Source organism: Lolium rigidum, chromosome 2, assembly GCF_022539505.1.
Source record: "Lolium rigidum isolate FL_2022 chromosome 2, APGP_CSIRO_Lrig_0.1, whole genome shotgun sequence".
Classification (NCBI taxonomy): domain Eukaryota; kingdom Viridiplantae; phylum Streptophyta; class Magnoliopsida; order Poales; family Poaceae; genus Lolium; species Lolium rigidum.
In genome coordinates, this window is record NC_061509.1 from 18,057,442 (window position 1) to 18,073,676 (window position 16,235).

At 47.5% G+C, this 16,235-nt stretch overlaps 1 protein-coding gene and 1 long non-coding RNA gene across 2 annotated transcripts in view; both read right to left on the reverse strand.

The window, feature by feature from the left end:
* Positions 1-390: 390 nt before the first annotated feature.
* Positions 391-1,752, reverse strand: LOC124686031. Its single transcript, XR_006997697.1, has 2 exons — positions 1,060-1,752; positions 391-598 (listed from the first exon to the last, which is right to left on the reverse strand). It is a non-coding gene; the product is annotated as an uncharacterized LOC124686031 (long non-coding RNA).
* Positions 1,753-2,097: 345 nt separating this feature from the next.
* The window catches only part of LOC124689281, a 14,967-nt gene continuing 829 nt past the window's right edge, over positions 2,098-16,235 (reverse strand). Inside the window, exons 4-5 of the mRNA XM_047222835.1 lie at positions 2,535-2,701; positions 2,098-2,142 (exon numbers count right to left, since the gene is read on the reverse strand). Coding sequence (XP_047078791.1) covers positions 2,098-2,142; positions 2,535-2,701 — 212 coding nt within the window. The remainder of the gene's footprint in view (positions 2,143-2,534; positions 2,702-16,235) is intronic.

Below are 16,235 nucleotides of genomic sequence, written 5' to 3' on the forward strand. Positions count from 1 at the left end.
TAGGTTTTCAGAATTAATAAACATAGATTGGCTGACCAGGTTTAAAAAGTTGGAAAGTGGCTTAAAGGAAAGCCCCTTGATACGCAAGTGCGAAGTGTCCCTCGGTTTATGGTAGGCACAAGACAATGTCCCCTTTTATGGGCTTGATACATGCTAGCTCTTTGTAAATTATTATCTGCCGGCACATAAATATTGGTTCCTCATACATGTCTAGTCAAACAACTAAACATTTGTGGAGAAAACATTTCAATCTAGTCTCGTGGTCTCTTTCATTTTTCAAAGCAATGATGACGCTGCAAACTTCACCGGCCACACAACAATCACGAACGGTTGGAGGACTAAAAATACTTCTAAGAATCACTACCAAGAATCGAAAGAGCACAATAAATTAAAAAAATGCATCAAACCATTTGTATTTTGTAGTATGATAGGTTCACGTCACTATCGAGAAACAACTCTTTGGCCCCATCTTGTGACCAGAAGAACAACCAATCCCAATCATCGGAATGTGAGATGCAGTAGAATGTTTCAGATCACATCAGCATCCAACCTTCACCGCCCCACCAATACATAAATCTAGGTGTGGTAACCTAAAGTTCTGCAAAGTATTTTCCTGGAATATAACACGCCATGTAATAGCACAAGGTGACTGCAAACATCTAAACTTTATTTAACAATATGACTGAATCTAATTTATATGCTTTGTCTGTACAAATGAAGTTCTTGCTTCAACGGAACAGAGATTGAACAATTGTAGTGCCAGTTTTTCTAGAAAATTACTGGAAGCGACATTCTCCAGGAGCAATTGCAGAATCAGGTAACCTCTTGTAGCTATACAGAATCATGTAACCGAAGAAACAATGTAGCTACAATCTTATGTCTCCTATTGTCTCTTACAAAATTAATTAACTTGATTTCTAGGCCAAAATGTTACTGACACAACCCATAAGCACTTGCAGTTTACATGTGAACTTTTCTCAAGCCATAAATCCTACTTGTGATTTCCATCGAATCCCAGGTCTAAGAATCAAACAAACATAATAAAGGTGATGGAGTTACCTCTTGATATGGCCGCACTGGATGCAATGGGGGTGGCTTCATATTCTGTAGATGAAGGCGAGGTGACCCCCAAACTTTAGGGTACACGCCGGAGAGACACGCCCCCTCATGGATCTGCTCCTATCTTTCACCCCAGGATCTCCGATTCTGGCGAGTGGCCACATAAGAGCATCTCTAGTGGATGGTCTAAATTTGGTTGTCTATATGTTCATATAGATAATGGTCTAAAAAATATTCTTTTTTATATCTTCCCAGTTTTTCAGTGGATATGGTCTATATTCAAGACATCTATGTTCTCTCTCCTATATTTTAATAATATCTTATTACTACCACCCAACAACTATGCTTTAATTCCTGGCTGTGTCTCCTCTAATCTCTCTCCCAAATTTCCCTGTTCTCTCCCACACAAAATAATGAATGGAAACATTTCTTCTTCGGATATGCTCATGAATTCATCGTCATCCTCATCTGTATGAAAAATATACAACAAGTTGAAATCCAGTAAAAGCAAATCAGTACCAGCAATATATACAAACAACATCAAATTTCAGTATACGCAGCAGTAGTACATGCCATGCCAACCATGCAGATTCAGCAATTATGCGGCTTTAATTCAGCAGTAATTCAGTATATGCAGCACTACATGTCCATAGATCTTCAGCACTTTCACCCAAATTTACAGTTCTTTGTACCTCACGAGAGTAGCACCATGGGCGGGCACAGGATAATGACAGAGGGTATTCAAATTCAGGAAAAAGACAAAAAAAAAATCAATGCAAAAACGTGATGGTTCGCTACTTGTGCAACACAGAACTACAGGTGTACAGGACACAAAGATTGATAAATTGTTCAATACTAAACAAAATTTGGTTGCTCATCTGGTTTATGGGACTCTACATGTGGCCTGCGACTCATGTCTCTTGCCATATTTGGGATGTGTCGCCTCCTCGGCAACTGAATCGATCGCTGTCGCGCGTTGGAGCAAGCTCTGTTGGAGGCTCGTAGACAACCATGGAGGCAGATATTGCTGATGTTCGTTCAGAAGGATAGCTGGATTCGTTCAGCTAGGTGACTGAATATTACCTGATTTTTTCTAGCAAAAAGAAATGTGTATTCAGATACGTTTGTGCCCGCCACTGAGCACCACGGCAGCTGCATCCTCCACACTACATGGCCCCCGCGTATCTCTGCCTGGACCAACCTCACCCCGGCCGAGCTCCCAAGCCACCCAAATCTCTCTGCCCCAGTTCAACCTACCCGAGCTTCTTCCCCAGATGCGCAACCGTTGCCTCCTCCCAGGTACGCCGCCCCTCTCCCTTCCCAGATGCGCCGCCCCCGGCCTCCTCCGGCCAGCAGCGCTGCTGCGGGGATCCACTCCAGGCCGGACGGAACCAGTGAAAAGGGCGGCGGCGGCCAGATCGATCTCACCACGACCTACACCGTCTCTCAATCGAATGAGCAGGGGACGGACATACCTCATGACGGCCGGCAGGCGCGGCGGCGAGCTCGCGGGAGTGGTCTGCCTCGTCCTCCTCTCCAGAGGTTCCAGGATGGTCACTCCTCTCACTTGGCCTTCCCCTGTTGTTCTCCGTCACTTGGGCTGTCGGATGCTCCGCCGGCGCCACCAATAGAGAGAGGGAGGCTCGTGAAAAAGTCACAAACCGACTCAGGCATCATCAGTTCAAAAAGAAAAGTTTGACACGCGGAACCGCCCAAGTTCGGAATGACCGCCACCTACACCTACGCGGGCCTACACGCCTATGCAAGCACCGGCAAAACGCTCACAAGCCACCGATTGCAACAGCCTTAGAGCATCTCCAGCCGCGTCCCCCAAACCGTCCCCCAAACCGCGCCGGATTAAGCGTTTGGGGGACGTGTTTCGTTCGTGCCGCGTTTGGGGGACGTCGCTCCCCAGTCGCGTCCCCCAAACAAAATTTCGCAAATTTTAAACTTAACTAGATTCGATTAGATTCGTCCAAACTTTACATAGATTCGAACGAAATTTGACTAACTTTAAAACTAAACCTAATCTAGAACCACTTGCGGCGGCCGGAGGCGTCGTAGTACTGCTGGAAGTTGTACATCTCGTCGGTGACGACCTCCTGCTTGACGCGCTCGTCGACGGGCTCGTCCACGGGCTCGTCCTTCACCAAGCCGCTTGGTCCCAAACCGTCCCCCAAACCGCGCCGGATTAAGCGTTTGGGGGACGTGTTTCGTTCGTGCCGCGTTTGGGGGACGTCGCTCCCCAGTCGCGTCCCCCAAACAAAATTTCGCAAATTTTAAACTTAACTAGATTCGATTAGATTCGTCCAAACTTTACATAGATTCGAACGAAATTTGACTAACTTTAAAACTAAACCTAATCTAGAACCACTTGCGGCGGCGGAGGCGTCGTAGTACTGCTCGGAAGTTGTACATCTCGTCGGTGACGACCTCCCCGCTTGACGCGCTCGTCGACGGGCTCGTCCACGGGCTCGTCCTTCACCAAGCCGCTTGGTCTGCCTCGCCGTCGTCGGTGAGGTCCACCGACGGCTTGCCGAGTCGCGGATGGACATGGCGATCGCCGCGTCCGAGTCGCCCTCCAGGCGTCCTTGTCGTCCATGGACGCCAAGAACGCCGCCCGCGGCCCCGGGCGGTCCTCGGGGTCGTCGGCTGGCGGCGATGAGCCGCCTGCCGCCGCTCGTACTCCGCCGGCGGCCGCCGCTGCGGCGCTTCCTCCGGCTCCTCCTTCACCTCCGGCCGGGATGAGGAGGGCGCCGCCGCGCCTCCCTTCTGCCGCCGCCGTGCCGCTACCGCCACGCCTCGTGTTGACGGGCGTCGCCGGCTCCTCCTTGACCTCCCGTTTGGGGACGGTGTAGGGCGCCGACCGGTACGACGAGGACGGCGTCGATCGCGCCGGTCCCGAGGAAGAAGAGTGCGAGGAGGACGAGTACGTCGTCCTCCTCGGCTGCCATTGAGGAGACGCCGGCGGCGACGGCGGCATCTCCCGGCCTTGGAGCGCCGTTGCGGAGGCCGTGGATGACGTTCTCGAGGGTGCGCCCGGAACGCCCCGGAACGGGCGCGGCCTTCCTGTTCCAGGCCGTGGGGCCGCCGACGAGGTTGTCGGTGATGTGCATCTCGACGTCGTACTTCGCACAGAAGTACGTCGTCCACCAGGCGTCGTTGTCGTTGACCGCCCACGTCGGATCCCGCCGCTCCTCGGCGGTCAGTTGAGCCCGACGGGCCTTGATGGCGTCCCTCCATTGGTCCGTCTTCGGCTTCGGCGGCGGCGGAACGCCAATGCCGTTCACGGCCATCTTCCAGCCCGCCGCCGCTGGCGGCCGCATGTCCGGCGGGGCTCGGATATCGGGCGTGGTACGGCGCCCACGCCTCCGCCACGGTGAGGCCGCCGCGTCCAAGCCATTCGCCGCGGCGATCTTGCGGGAGGACGAGCTCGACATTTTTGAGCGGCGGGGAGAGGATGCGGGAAGGGGGAGGCGGCGGCGACGAGAAGGATTATGATGAGCGGCGATAGCCGGAGGGCGTCTTAAAACAGCGGCGGCAGCGGGTGGTTGCACGCAATAACTCCGGCGCGGACGGCCACGCGGCCATGCACGACGAGACGCGTCCTCGCGTCGCCCGGGAAAACGAGGGACGCCATTAACGTCGCTTGACCAAAGGTAGGCGACGGGGTTTTAGCCTTCCGTGCCGCTGACGCGTCGGGCCCGCGTCGGTTGGCCTCGCTTTTCGTTGTGTCCGGCGTCCCCGGTGCGTCCCCTGTGGGACGGGGACGGGCTCGGGGCGCCGGACACCGTATCGGGCCGCGCCGGACAAAAAAGGGCTTTGGGGGACGCGGCTGAAACGCTTTTTTTGTCCGACGCGCCCCAAATCGCTTTGGGGGGCGCTTTGGGGGACGCGACTGGAGATGCTCTTACTCTCTTTAGATAATTCCTACCTAGCATACACTGACTATGGCTCATGCTGGAACACAAGATTAGTCACTCGCCTAAGTAGGCTGAGGGTGCCTTGGAGGAGATGCTCCTGTGCAGGGTGCGATTCCATCTGGTGGCAATCTGAGCAGATATTGAGACGCATCTGATTTTTGTTTACTGCCTTTTTTCACACTATAAGTAATTAAATGTAGTAGTAGTAGTTAATTGATAGAGCTGTGATAGCTTTAGACTTTTTTCACAGTACAAATCCGTTGCTAACAGAACGAATGTATTGATTTGTTCTTATTCTTTGTGTTGTCACTATTATGTAAGAAAAACATGACTCAAACCATATAAAATCATCAGGTGAACAATCCTTGAACATGTCATGTCATGCTTGTTTCACTGAACATTAGCTGACATCAAGTCTTTAAATTGGGGTGCACATACCCGGCGAGGAGGCGTCCCAAGGGGCGCCCCAACCACTAGTGTATTTAAAGGTCGGAGGAATGATGGCCTAGTGCCCTAGTCATGTGTAGTTGTGTCTTTTTTTTCGAGAGTGACATGTACAGAGGATCTTACCTTTTGTTATACTAACTCGAGAGAGATTGTCACTCTTAGGAGAACTGAGGCCGGGGGAGAGATTGTGCTGCATCGTGCATATTTTGTAATATATTGCTAAAATTTAGCCATATAAGTAGTTAGAGCATCTCTATCGGCGCCTCCGATAGTGGCCCCGCTAGCGATTTGGGGGGCGGGAGCGAAAATGGGCTCGTAGTGCCTTTTCGAGCCCAATAGAATCGCCGGCCACCCTGTGCCGGCCCCTTGCCAAGGGCGCGAATTGGGCGCGTCAGCGCCTCGCGAGGCTGAAAATTTTGGACGTGGGAGCCGCCTGTCAGCCACACATCCCAAAAGTCGACGCCAGCGGGGAGTGACGGGGCCGATGCGTCAGCGGCTCATTCAATTTTAACCTAACCATCGCCTACCTCGCGACGGGAGTTATTGGGGCGCAGCGGCGGTGCAGTTTTCGCAGACGCGCAGCGAACCGTCCCGTCGCGCGCGCCTTACTCTTCGTGCCGCCGTTAATGAGCGTCACCACTCCCCCACCTCCCTCCGGGCTATAAAAAGGGCCGCCTCTCATCGTCCCTCTCACACACAAACCCTAGCACATCTCTCCCCAACCCTAGCACATCTCTTCCCAACCCTAGCCGTCACCATATGAAAAGACGATGCCATGTCTGGTCGAGGCCGAGGTCGCGGCCGTGGTCGTGGTTGTGGCTGCGGCAGAGCTGCACGCACATTGTCGCCTGCGACACCGTTGTCTTCATTGTCAGACATGGACGAGGAGGGGGCCGTGTTGTTCGAGTTCGTCCTCGTCCTCAAGGGCGACCCACACGGCATCCAGAGGCTGCCGGACACATTTGCTGACTTCGTTGCCGGCGACGAGCGCCCGGGCTCGCTGCATCTGCGGAAGGTTGCCTGCGGCTTCTGCCGGTGGATCATGGACGTGATCTACAACGCGCGCGGCAAGATGTACCTCCACATTAGCTGGGAGAAGTTCACGCGCTACCACCGCCTCCAAGCCGGCTTCGTGCTCATGTTCTCCTACTTTGGCGGGAGGGACACGACCGTCAAGGTGTTCGACGAGACGCGTTGCCGCCGCCACTACCACGGCGACAGCGCCGAGGAGCACGACGACTGAGTGTTGTTTCTTCATAGCGAATATCGGCACGCATGTTTTTGGATGTTCTTCCTTGAAAGAACCAACAGGGGCACACTCACAAGCTGGATTTTTCAGTTTGGGTGACTCGGTGTGCCCTCGAGTGTTCTTTCTTGGCAGCGAACACACGAAACCTGCGATGACCGGCCTAGTTAGGTTTAGTTTTTTTGCAATGTTTTATATTTGTGTCAACCATGGTTCAAACTATGTATTAGTTTGTGGAAAACCATGTTCCAAACTATATCTTCATGTAAACCACGTTCCCAATTATGTATTAGTTTATGGAATGGAATGTTTCTTATTTGATTGTCTATGCATTTATTTGTGATTTTAATTCAAAACATATATGGGGGCCGCCGGTTTGGGGGCGCCGGTGTGGGAACAGCTCCCCCAAATAGAGGATGCAGTGTCGGCGTCCCCCAAACGGAGGTGCCGGCGCCTCTGCAGGCGACTATTTTGGGGGGCGCCGGTGGAGATGCTCTTAGTGATGTTTGTCCATTGTCCATCAGGGTAGCTAGCATTAAAATATGCAAAGTGGGGTGGGATGAATATAATTTACCGCAATGCCGAACGCATCATAGGTCACTTTTAGAAATATAATGTTGTTGGAATAGCAAAAGAAAAAGGCCTAACCCCCATGTTGGTCCGCTCGAGCCACACGGCGGAAACTCAATCTGCACCCCGGCCTTCCTGTGTGCGGCCGCTGATGACCCACAAGTATAGGGGGTGTATCGTAGTACTTTCGATAAATAAGAGTGTCGAACCCAACGAGGAGCAGAAGGTGTTGACAAGCAGTTTCGACGAAGGATTCACTGTAAATGCTCACAGACAAGTTTTCAGGGGGTTTTGATATAGTAGATAAATAAAGTACAAGTAAGTAAAATGCGAGAGTAATAATTGCAGCGAGTGGCCCAATCCTTTTTAGCACAAACGACAAGCCGGTTTGTTTACTTATAATGACCAAACGTTCTTGAGGACACACGGGGATTTAGTCTAGTGCTTTCGCTTCATATAGTTGATTAATCTTCATTGTTTTTATAAGTGTTGTGTGGGTGAACCTATGCTAATGCACCGCCCTTCCTAGGACTAATACATACTTGTGATTATACCCCTTGCAAGCATCCGCAAATACAAGAAAGTAATTAAGATAAATCTAACCACGACCTTAAACTACGAGATCCTGCTATCCCTCCTGCATCGATATACCAACGGGGGTTCGAGTTCTTTGTCACTCCGGCAACCCCACAATTAGCAAACGAATACAAGATGTACTCCCGTAGGCCCATAAAGGTGAAGTATCATGTAGTCGACGTTCACATGACACCACAACTTAAATATCAAACCATTAAATATTACTCAACATAGTTCACTACTAACATTTAGACTTCACCCATGTCCTCAAGAACTAAACGAACTACTCACGAGACATCATATGGAACATGATCAGAGGTGATATAATGATGAATAACAATCTGAACATAAACCTTGATCCAATGGTTTCACTCAATAGCATCAATAACAAGTAGTAATCAATACCGGGAGAGTTTTCCCTATGAAATACTCAAGATTTAACCCTAGATGTTACAGCGGAGACGAGGTGCAGCGGTGGAAATGGCGGTGTCGATGGTGGATATGATGATGATGATGACCCAATGAAGTCCATCTCGATGATGGTGACAATGGCGTTGATTTCCCCCTCCGGGAGGGAATTTCCCCCTCCGGGAGGGAATTTCCCCGGCGGATTCCTAGTGTGGAGGTGGCCCGTTCGGAGCCTGAACGGACAATGGTGGAAGGATGGGCCGACACACGTGGTAGGCATCTTGTGGAGGCTGCTTACGGCGCGGTTCTGCCCTATGCGGATGCAGTCGGTGGGAGAGGTGGAGGACGGCGGTGGTAGTGGTTTTTGGCCTCGAGCGCAACATGGTTTCTCGCGTTCGCTCTAGTTGCTTCGGTGACTATTTCCCGAGGTAGCGGTGATGATCCTAACGGTGGATATTTTTGTAGCGGCGACTCGAAGCCTAGGCGTGGTAATGTGAGGGGTTGTGCCCGGCTGCCTAGTTCGAATGGTTTTGAGGACAGACATCGTGATCTCTTCGTGGCCATCATCTGCCGAGCCTTGGAGGTTGGCCGTTGTTCTTCAGCTTTAAGTGACACCCGGGTGGCAGTTCTCTTTTATTGGCAGTGCGAGGAGGTGGATTTGTGGGAGGGAGAGCTAGGCCCCAACACCTAGTTCCATTCTTGGCCTCAGATAGTCGGGCACTGTGGGATAGCGGTCAACGTGCGGGTTGGCGGTGGTGAGCTGGCTGGTCCTCTTGGCACCTTGGGCAATGCCCTTGGGCATTGCGTCCTTCTTGAAAGCGTTGTTGTGATGATGTTGTCGCTGCTCCACCCGGGATACTCCGGAGAAAACCCTAGTGAGGCGGCACTCTTGCATCATTTACCCCTTGGATGTCCATGATACGTCTCCAACGTATCCATAATTTCTGATGTTCCATGCTTGTTTTATGACAATACCTACATGTTTTGTTCACACTTTATGATGTTTTGATGCATTTTCCGGAACTAACCTATTGACGAGATGCCGAAGTGCCGGTTCCTATTTTTGCTTGTTTTTGGTTTCGAAATCCTAGTAAGGAAATATTCTCGGAATTGGACGAAATCAACGCCCGAGCATCTTAGAAATCCACGAAGCTTCCGGAACACCCGAGAGGGACCGAGAGGGGGCCACGGGGGCCCCACACACTAAGGCGGCGCGGCCGGAGGGGCGCCGGCCGGTGTGTGGGCCCCGTAGCCCTTCCGACTCCGCCTCTTCGCCTATAAGAAGCCCCCGACCTAAAACCTCGATACGAATAAGCCACGGTACGCGAAACCTTCCGGAGCCGCCGCCATCGCGAAGCCAAGATGCGGGGGACGGGAGTCTCGTTCGGCACGCCGCCGGGATGGGGAAGTGCCCCGGAAGGCTTCTCCATCGACACCGCTGCCATCTCCACCGCCATCTTCATCACCGCTGCTGCTCCCATGAGGAGGGAGTAGTTCTCCATCGAGGCTCGGGGCTGTACCGGTAGCTATGTGGTTAATCTCTCTCCTATGTACTTCAATACAATGATCTCATGAGCTGCCTTACATGATTGAGATCCATATGATGAGCTTTGTATCGCTACTAGTTGTGTGCTACTCATGTGATGTTATTAAAGTAGTCTATTCCTCCTGCATGGTGTAAAGGTGACTAGTGTGTGCACCGTGTGGTTCTTGTCGTAGGCTATGATCATGATCTCTTGTAGATTGTGGAGTTAATTATCATTATGATAGTATTGATGTGATCTATTCCTCCTTCATAGTGTAATGTGGACAATGTGTGCGCTATGTTAGTTCTTGGTTTATTTTGCAATGATCTATTATGCTCTAAGGTTACTTAAACATGAATATCGAATGGTGTGGAGCTTGTTAACTCCGGCATTGAGGGTTCGTGTAATCCTACGCAACGAATGGTGTTCATTATCAAACAAGAGTATATGTAGCACATATGAGAAAGAGTTATTTATTATGCGATCAATGTTGAGAGTGTCCACTAGTGAAAGTATGATCCCTGATACGTCTCCAACGTATCGATAATTTCTTATGTTCCATGCTACATTATTGATGATACCTACATGTTTTATACACATTATATGTCATTATTATGCGTTTTCCGGAACTAACCTATTGACGAGATGCCGAAGGGCCAGTTCTCGTTTTCTGCTGTTTTTGGTTCCGGAAATCCTAGTAAGGAAATATTCTCGGAATCGGACGAAATCAATGCCCAGCATCCTATTTTTCCACGAAGCTTCCAGAACACCCGAGAGCCACCAGAGGGGAGCCCTGGTGGGCCCAGATGATAGGCCGGCGCGGCCCAGGGGGGGCGCCCCCCTAGTGTGTCGCCGCCTCGTCAGCCCTCCGACTCCGCCTCTTCGCCTATATAAAGGTCCCTGACCTAAAACACGATACGAATAAGCCACGGTACGAGAAAAGTTCCAGAGTCGCCGCCATCGCGAAGCCAAGATGCGGGGGACGGGAGTCTCCGTTCCGGCACGCCGCCGGGACGGGGAAGTGCCCCCGGAAGGCTTCTCCATCGACACCGCTGCCATCTCCACCGCCATCTTCATCACCGCTGCTGCTCCCATGAGGAGGGAGTAGTTCTCCATCGAGGCTCGGGGCTGTACCGGTAGCTATGTGGTTAATCTCTCTCTATGTACTTCAATACAATAATCTCATGAGCTGCCTTACATGATTGAGATTCATATGATGATGCTTGTAATCTAGATGTCATTATGCTAGTCAAGTGGGTTTTACTTATGTGATCTCCAGGAGACTCCTTGTCCCATGTGTGTAAAGGTGACAGTGTGTGCACCGTGTGGGTCTCTTAGGCTATATTTCACGAGAATACTTATTCACTGTTATGAATGGCGTAGTGAAGTGCTTATTTATATCCCTTTATGATTGCAATGTGTTTTGTATCACTATTTATCTATGTGCTACTCATGTGATGTTATTAAAGTAGTCTATTCCTCCTCGCATGGTGTAATGGTGACAGTGTGTGCATCGTGTAGTTCTTGTCGTAGATTATGATCATAATCTCTTGTAGATTGTGGAGTTAATTGTCATTATGATAGTATTGATGTGATCTATGCCTCCTTCATAGTGTGATGGTGACAGTGTGCATGCTATGTTAGTACTTGGTCTATTTTGCAAAGATCTATTATGCTCTAAGGTTACTTAAACATGAATATCGAATGTTGTGGCGCTTGTTAACTCCGGCATTGAGGGTTCTTGTAGCCCTACACAATTAGTGGTGTTCATCATCCAACAAGAGTATATGTAGCACAAAGGAAAGAGAACTTATTTATTATGTGATCAATGTTGAGAGTGTCCACTAGTGAAAGTATGATCCCTAGGCCTTGTTTCCATCGCAGAGAATTGCTTTCCACGCTAGCAAGCTATTTTCTGGCGCCGCTTGTTTACTTGTTTTACTGCATCTTTACTTTCTCGCAATATTACCACCATCTATACCACCTGTGTTTTACTATCTCTTCGCCGAACTAGTGCACCTAAACATCCGACAAGTGTATTTGGTGTGTTGGGGACACAAGAGACTTCTTGCTTTGTGATTGCGGGGTTGCTTGAGAGAGATATCTTTGACCTCTTCCTCCCCGAGTTCGATAAACCTTGGGTGATCCACTTAAGGGAAAACTTGCTGCTGTTCTACAAACCTCTGCTCTTGGAGGCCCAACACTGTCTACAGGAAAAGAAGCGTGAGTAGACATCAAGCTATTTTCTGGCGCCGTTGCCGGGGAGGAAAGGTAAAAGGTACTCACACTCCGGATCTCGGCTACTAAGCTAGTTTCGCCGTTGTAAGTACTCGAAGCTATTTCCTTTAGATCCTGCAATTGCATCTTTTTGTTTCTTGTTTACACTAGTTAGGCATAATGGAAAACAACAAAAATATGAGAGATCTTTATGAACTTTATCTTGAATTAGGACATGATGTGTTTGAAGAGAGAATTAAAAAAACCCATGGAAATTTATATGCATGCTAATGGGAATGTTATTAATATAAATGCTTTGAACACCATTGTTGCTAATGCTATGGAAAATTCTAAGCTTGGGGAGGTCGGTTTTGATGAAAATGATCTCTTTAGCCCTCCGAGTATTGAGGAGAAAGTTTATGTTGATTATGATATGCCTCCCATTTATGATGATTATAATGATAGTGGTCTTTTGGTGCCGCCTACTATGGAGAGTAAATTTTATTATGATTATACTATGCCTCCTACACTTGATGAGAATAATAATGATAGTTACTTTGTTGAATTTGCTCCCACTACAACTAATAAAATTGATTATGCTTATGTGGAGAGTATTAATTTTATGCGTGTGGCTCATGACAAGAATGTTTCATGTGATAGTTATATTGTTGAGTTTGTTCATGATGCTACTGAAAGTTTTTATGAGAGAGGAAAATATGGTTGTAGAAATTTTCATGTTACTAAAACACCTCTCTATGTGCTGAAATTTTTGAAGCTACACTTGTTTTGTCTTCCTATGCTTGCCACTATACTCTTCATGAAATTGTTTATTTACAAGATTCCTATGCATAGGAAGCATGTTAGACTTAAATGTGTTTTGAATTTGCCTCTTGATGCTCTCTTTTACTTCAAATACTATTTCTTGCGAGTGCATCATTAAAACTGCTAAGCCCATCTTAATGGCTATAAAGAAAGAACTTCTTGGGAGATAACCCATGTGTTTATTTTGCTACAGTACTTTTATTTTGTATTTGTGTCTTGGAAGTTGTTACTACTGTAGCAACCTCTCCTTATCTTATTTTTATTGCATTGTTGTGCCAAGTAAAGTCTTTGATAGAAAGGTTGATACTAGATTTGGATTACTGCGCAGAAACAGATTTCTTGCTGTCACGAATCTGGGCCTAATTCTCTGTAAGTAACTCAGAAAATTATGCCAATTTACGTGAGTGATCCTCAGATATGTACGCAACTTTCATTCAATTTGAGCATTTTCATCTGAGCAAGTCCGGTGCCATTTTAAAATTCGTCTTTACGGACTGTTCGTTTTGACAAATTCTGCCTTTTATTTCGCATTGCCTCTTTTTCTCGTGTTGGATGGATTTCTTTGTTCCATTAACTTTCAGAAGCTTTGTGCAATGTCCAGAAGTGTTAAGAATGATTGTGTCACCTCTGAACATGTGAGTTTTTGATTATGCACTAACCCTCTAATGAGTTGTTTTGAGTTTGGTGTGGAGGAAGTTTTCAAGGGTCAAGAGAGGAGGATGATATACTACGATCAAGAAGAGTGAAAAGTCTAAGCTTGGGGATGCCCCGGTGGTTCATCCCTGCATATTTGAAGAAGACTCAAGCGTCTAAGCATGGGGATGCCCAAGGCATCCCCTTCTTCATCGACAATTTATCAGGTTTCTTCTCTTGAAACTATATTTTTATTCGGTCACATCTTATGTACTTTACTTGGAGCGTATGTTTGTTTTTGTTTCTGTTTTTGTTTGAATAAATTCTTGTGTGGGAGAGAGACACGCTCCGCTGGTTCATATGAACACATGTGTTCTTAGCTTTTAATGTTCATGGCGAAGGTTGAAACTGCTTCGTTAATTGTTATATGGTTGGAAACAGGAAATGCTACATGTAGTAATTCTAAAATGTCTTGGATAATGTGATACTTGGCAATTGTTGTGCTCATGTTTAAGCTCTTGCATCATATACTTTGCACCCATTAATGAAGAAATACATAGAGCTTGCTAAAATTTAGTTTGCATATTTGGTCTCTCTAAGGTCTAGATAATTTCTAGTATTGAGTTTTGAACAACAAGGAAGACGTGTAGAGTCTTATAATGTTTACAATATGTCTTTTATGTGAGTTTTGCTGCACCGGTTCATCCTTGAGTTTGCTTCAAATAACCTTGCTAGCCTAAACCTTGTATCGAGAGGGAATACTTCTCATGCATCCAAAATCCTTGAGCCAACCACTATGCCTTTCGTGTCCACCATACCTACCTACTACATGGTATTTCTCCGCCATTCCAAAGTAAATTGCTTGAGTGCTACCTTTAAAATTCCATCATTCGCCTTTGCAATATATAGCTCATGGGACAAAATAGCTTTAAAAACTATTGTGGTATTGAATATGTACTTATGCACTTTATCTCTTATTAAGTTGCTTGTTGTGCGATAACCATGCTTCTGGGGACGCCATCAACTCTTTGTTGAATATCATGTGAGTTGCTATGCATGTCCGTCTTGTCTGAAGTAAGAGAGATCTACCACCTTAATGGTTATAGCATGCATATTGTTAGAGAAGAACATTGGGCCGCTAACTAAAGCCATGAATCATGGTGGAAGTTTCAGTTTTGGACATATATCCTCAATCTCATATGAGAACACTAATTGTTGCCACATGCTTATGCATTAAAGAGAAGTCCATTATCTGTTGTCCATGTTGTCCCGGTATGGATGTCTAAGTTGAGAATAATCAAAAGCGAGAAATCCAAAATGCGAGCTTTCTCCTTAGACCTTTGTACGAGGCGGCATGGAGGTACCCCTTTGTGACACTTGGTTAAAACATGTGTATTGCGATGATCCGGTAGTCCAAGCTAATTAGGACAAGGTGCGGGCACTATTAGTATACTATGCATGAGGCTTGCAACTTGTAAGATATAATTTACATAATACATATGCTTTATTACTACCGTTGAAAAAATTGTTTCATGTTTTCAAAATAAAAGCTCTAGCACAAATATAGCAATCGATGCTTTCCTCTTTGAAGGACCTTTCTTTTACTTTTATTGTTGAGTCAGTTTACCTATCTCTCTCCACCTTAAGAAGCAAACACTTGTGTGAACTGTGCATTGATTCCTACATACTTGCATATTGCACTTGTTATATTACTTTACATTGACACTATCCATGAGATATACATGTTATAAGTTGAAAGCAACCGCTGAAACTTAATCTTCCTTTTTGTTGCTTCAATACCTCTACTTTGAATTATTGCTTCACGAGCTAACTCTTATGCAAGACTTATTGATGCTTGTCTTGAAAGTACTATTCATGAAAAGTCTTTGCTTTATGATTCATTTGTTTACTCATGTCATTACCATTGTTTTGATCGCTGCATTCATTACATATGTTTACAATAGTATGATCAAGGTTATGATGGCATGTCACTCCAGAAATTATCCTTGTTATCGTTTACCTGCTCGGGACGAGCAGAACTAAGCTTGGGGATGCTGATACGTCTCCAACGTATCGATAATTTCTTATGTTCCATGCTACATTATTGATGATACCTACATGTTTTATACACATTATATGTCATTATTATGCGTTTTCCGGAACTAACCTATTGACGAGATGCCGAAGGGCCAGTTCCTGTTTTCTGCTGTTTTTGGTTCCGAAATCATAGTAAGGAAATATTCTCGGAATCGGACGAAATCAATGCCCGAGCATCCTATTTTTCCACGAAGCTTCCAGAACACCCGAGAGCCACCAGAGGGGAGCCCTGGTGGGCCCAGATGATAGGGCGGCGCGGCCAGGGCTGGGCCTGCGCCCCCCTAGTGTGTCGCCGCCTCGTCAGCCCTCCGACTCCGCCTCTTCGCCTATATAAAGGTCCCTGACCTAAAACACGAGAAGAATAAGCCACGGTACGAGAAAAGTTCTAGAGCCGCCGCCATCGCGAAGCCAAGATCTGGGGGACAGGAGTCTCTGTTCCGGCACGCCGTCGGGACGGGGAAGTGCCCCCGGAAGGCTTCTCCATCGACACCGCTGCCATCTCCACTGCCATCTTCATCACCGCTGCTGCTCCCATGAGGAGGGAGTAGTTCTCCATCGAGGCTCGGGGCTGTACCGGTAGCTATGTGGTTAATCTCTCTCTATGTACTTCAATACAATAATCTCATGAGCTGCCTTACATGATTGAGATTCATATGATGATGCTTGTAATCTAGATGTCATTATGCTAGTCAAGTGGGTTTTACTATGTGA